The following is a 4,815-nucleotide window of genomic DNA, read 5'->3' as shown; positions in this document are numbered from 1 at the left end:
AGGGCCAGAAGGTTGAGAACCACTGCTCTACCTTCTGTGTGTGATGCTCACACGAATAGGAATCTGGTGATTCAGTTGAGGGTAATACAGCTTCATCGTCCTCCTGGGCTGGTGTCCAAAGCTTTACTTGAGACAGATACATCCAGGAGTCGACTCCACTGACCTTGATTGCAGTGGGGGTGGACACAATGATGGGATAGGGACCCTCCCATCGTGGTTTCATAGTGGTGGAGAGAGTAGATAAAGCCTTAATGAGTACCAGACTTCCAGGTGTTAGCCAACCTCCACCCTTTTAGAAGAAACAGACAAAAGGAGGCTCACAGAGGAGGTCATGTGATGTATACAGCCTGCTCACTGCAGGTCCCCTCTCCAGTGACCTGCCTTCCTCTGTTATATTCAAAATAACTAATAATAATAACACCTGACTATAACTTTTTCTTTCAAATTTGGGGTGCTGAGAGGCAGGCTTCTTCTATTCTCCAATAAGAATACTACAAATTAGCAAGCATCCCAAAATGCTCATAACATAAAGTAAGATACACAGGCTGCAGAACTCCTCATGCATCCGTTTTCTCTCTTTGTATAGATTCTCTCTTCTTTTAGAGCTCAGGCAGATTATTTCCCTGGCACTGAATGGCTCAAGTCTTGTAAAACTCAGATAGCATCTGTCAAATCCATTTTCTTTCCTGATGAAGAAAGATAGCTACCAGGCAAATGGTCCAGAAGTGTATTTACCTGAAAGTCAGGATTGGCCGAAGATCAACAAGTGCAGCTGCCAACGACCGCTGGAATTACCTTCACACCATTCTCCGCAGATGCTTGATTGTGGAGCTACTGCCAGAACACCTGAAATTAGTGGGCCAGAAAGAGAGGTGTATTCGCGACTTTTGGAGTGCCTCTTCACATCTTCGGACAGTCCTTTTACATGGAACTACTGACTCCTCTACTATAAATTTTCTCCAGTTTTCTTAGCTTCATTTCTGCAGTCATCCAGGACAATATCCTCTCTTCCCATACATCGTGACCTGTGCACTTTTGTTTTTCCATCCTGAGTCTGTGCGAAGCCTTTGGCAAAGCTCTACATCCTCAGGAAGTGATGTCAGCATCAAAGATGTCTAACGTATCAGTTACTAAAATTGCATTAGCTCGAAAAGAAATGAAATTACTCCTGCAACTGCAGAGACTAAGATAAAAAATTAAGTTTGTGATGACCTCAAGCTTGAAGCAAATCCATTTACACATACGTGTGCGCACGTGTGCACGCGTGCGCGCGCGCACACACACACACACACATCTGCCCTGCTTTCTATCCTTGCTCTGATTTCATTTGTAATCTAGTTTGTGGCTTCCAAATTTTATGTTATTGTGTGGAGCATATCCTTGAAAATATTTTGCTTTCTTGCATTGTAGTTCATATAAAACCTTGGGTATATGTGAGGGTGCCCATTAATCGCAATAGCCCTTCAGTCATTTTTTAATTAAAATGTTCTGTTTTGCAGTTCAAGAATTTTGAGATAACATCATATTGAAGAAAAGCCATACCAAAAAATCTTAGCTGATACTTATTTAATCCACCACTATCTCACTCTCATGGATTCTAATTGTGAATTGAAAATCCCACTCATGTGCAATTGTTTTCCATTTTAGTAAAGTTTGCATATTATCCATTTATATTTGGGAGCAATTAGTTTTAATAATAGCAACAAACAAAAGTGGAAGGTGTTGCACTTACCAGTTAAAAATTCTCTCTTGATTTAAAAGCAAATGTGTCCAAAATACATGCAAAAAAAAAAAAAGAAAAGAAAAGAAACCAGACCATTTTCTTATACCATATACAAAAACAACAACAAAAACTCAAAATGGATTAAAGAAATATAAGATCTAAAACCATAAAACTTCTAGAAGAAAACATAGGCAGTAAATTCTTTGATATTGGTCTTCCAATATTTTTTAGATATGTTTCTTAGGGCAAAGGCAACAAAAGCAAAAATAAACAAATGAGACTATATTCAACTAAAAAGCTTTTGTATCATGAGATAGTCAACAAAATGACAAAATAATGTATTGAATGGTAGAAGATATTTGCAAATGATATATCTGATAATGAGTTAAAATCCAAAATATATTCAGAACTCATACAACTCAATATCAAAGAATGCAAACAATCTCTTTAAATAATGGGCAGAGGACCTGAGTAGACATTTCTCCAAAGAGGATATCAGCTGGTCAACAGACACATGAAAAGATGCTCAACATCATTAATCATCAGGAATATACAAATTAAAACCATAAGGAGATATGACTTTACACCTGTTAGAATTGCTAAATATATATATATCTCCCCCAAAGAATAAATGTTGGTGAGGATGTGGAGAATAGAGAACCCTGGTGCACTGTTGGTGGGATTGTAAACTGGTGCAACCACTATGGAAAACAGTATGTAGGTTCCTCAAAAAATTAAAAATAGAACTACCATATGATCTAGCAATCCCACTTCTTGGAATTTATTCAAAGAAATAGAAAATACTAATTTGAAAAGATATAGCATTCCTAGATATATTGCAGTATTATTTACAACAGCCAAGCTATGGAAGCAATCTAGCTGCCCATTGACAAATGAATGGATAAAAATGATACTATATATAACAAACTATTACTCAGCCATAAAAAAGAATGAAATATTGCCATTGGTGTCAATATGGATGGACTTAGAAGGTATTATACTGAGTGAAATAAATCAGGCAGAGAAAGACAAATACTGTATAATTTTACTTATACATGGAATCTAAAAAAAAATAAAACAAAACCAAACTCAGATACAGAGAAAAAACTGATGGTTTAGCGGGTTAGAAATGGGAAGGGTTTGGAGTTGGCAAAAGGTGAAGGGGCTTAAGGAAATACAAACTGCCATTGCACAATAAGTCACAGATGTAATGTTCAAGGTAGGGAATCTATAAAAATAAACATATAATATGCAAATCGACTGAACAACCCAACAGCAGAATGAATGTCTGGACGACCTTCTGAACGACCACACTATGACACGCACTGGTGCCAGGCCAGCCAAGGCGGGTGCAATGCGATTGGTTGGGGGGCCTGTCATCACCCCATGATAGCCCCATAAAGGGAGGCCCAGGCCACCCTCTGCGGGGTGATCTATCAGGGGGCTCTGTGAAACTGGGAAACTGGGGGTGTCTGGCGGCAGATGTGGGCTGCACTAGGCCAAGGCAGATGTGGGCAGGGGCAGAGCCTCGAGGTAGCTGGGGTCACTAGGCAGCCAGGGCTTTGAAGGCCTACCCTTGCATGAATTTCATGCATCGGGCCTCTAGTATCCTATATAATAAAAGGCCAGAGACCATAATGGCATCATGATCATAAATGACCATTAGACCAGAGCCACCACGGTCCCTCGCCGGGCTGGCCCCACCCCACAGCAAGCGGTTAGGGGCAATTCTGCAGGCAGGCAGAGTGGTTAGGAATGATCAGTCAGACAGACCAGTGGTTAGGGGTGATCAGGTAGGCAGGCCAGTGGTTAGGGGTGATCAGGTAAGCAGAGGGCCCCTCACAGGGCTGGCCCTGCCCCCCAGCAAACAGTTAAGGGTGATCAGGTAGACAGGCAAGTGGTTAGGGGTGATCTGGCAGGCAGGCAGAGGTGGTTAGGGGAAATCAGGCAGGCAGGCAGAGGGGTTAGGGACAATCAGGCAGGCAGGCATGTGAGTGATTAGGAGCCAGTGGTCCCAGATTATAAGAGGGATCTTGGATTGGAGAGGGTGCAGGCCAGGCTGAGGGACACCCCCACCCCCATGCACAAATTTCATGCACCAGGCCTCTAGTAGTAATAATATCATAATAGCTATTGTAACATGGTTACTTGACTTATTGAGATAATCACCTTGCAAGGTATATTTACATCTAATCACTGTGTTATCAGTACACCTGAAACTAATATAATATTACATGCCAACAATAATTAAAAATAAATTTTACATAAAGCAAATGTGTCCAGAAACAGCTCTGAACTGTGTTTTTATACATTTTACCTCTAGCCTGAAGATCATTTTATACCATAGATAGTAGCAATGAGATATTTTAAAGACACACTATGGCAGTTGAATATCATTTAACTACTTTATCAAAAGTAGTCTATTCTCACATCCCTTCATGCTCACATTTTCCTTGGATTCTGACTTAGGGGGAACCAGCACACATCATCACTTTCTAAGAACCTTGACGGCACCCTAAGCATTTTTCCTTGCTAACAATATGCCTGCAGTGGCTTGTTTGTAGTGAGGGAACAAGAAACCCCCGCAGAGTGCCTCACATGTACATGTTTCCTCTGAACAGAAAAGATGAGTCCACAGGCCGGGTGTGCAGCGGAGACCCTGACTCAGGAGGAGGAGGAGGAGCATCAGAAGCGGAGGATGATGGCGAGGCGTTCCAAAATCATCGAGGAGCTGGTACAGACGGAAAGGGACTATCTCAAAGATCTAGAGCTGTGCATTAAGGAAGTGGTTCAGCCCTTGAGAAATAAACAGGTAAATGCAACTTTCAACCTCACCAGCCGTCCTAAATAGGATCAACCAGCTCCAGAAAATCAAAGCACCCACCTTTATCAGTGGTAGCTTCTGCCGCAGTGAGGGGGGTGGGGTGGGGAGGGTGATGGGCCTTTTCCCTGGGTCCCCAGGTTTGGGTAGGTGGACGGTATCATCAGACTCACTTCTTGTGTCAGTAGAGGGACACCTGGATCTAGAATTTTTTCTTTCTTTCTTTCTTTCTTTCTTTCTTTCTTTCTTTCTTTCTTTCTTTTTCTTTCTT

At 41.6% G+C, this 4,815-nt stretch overlaps 1 protein-coding gene across 1 annotated transcript in view; it reads left to right on the top strand.

The window, feature by feature from the left end:
* Window positions 1-4,815, top strand: part of LOC102772856 (rho guanine nucleotide exchange factor 38) — a 107,929-nt gene that overhangs the window by 49,074 nt on the left and 54,040 nt on the right. The window contains exon 2 of the mRNA XM_015558087.1: window positions 4,345-4,535. Coding sequence (XP_015413573.1) covers window positions 4,345-4,535 — 191 coding nt within the window. The remainder of the gene's footprint in view (window positions 1-4,344; window positions 4,536-4,815) is intronic.

The sequence above is a fragment of the Myotis davidii genome, unplaced genomic scaffold, assembly GCF_000327345.1.
Source record: "Myotis davidii unplaced genomic scaffold, ASM32734v1 scaffold967, whole genome shotgun sequence".
In the NCBI taxonomy this organism is placed as follows: domain Eukaryota; kingdom Metazoa; phylum Chordata; class Mammalia; order Chiroptera; family Vespertilionidae; genus Myotis; species Myotis davidii.
This window is presented reverse-complemented; position numbering and strand designations above follow the sequence as displayed.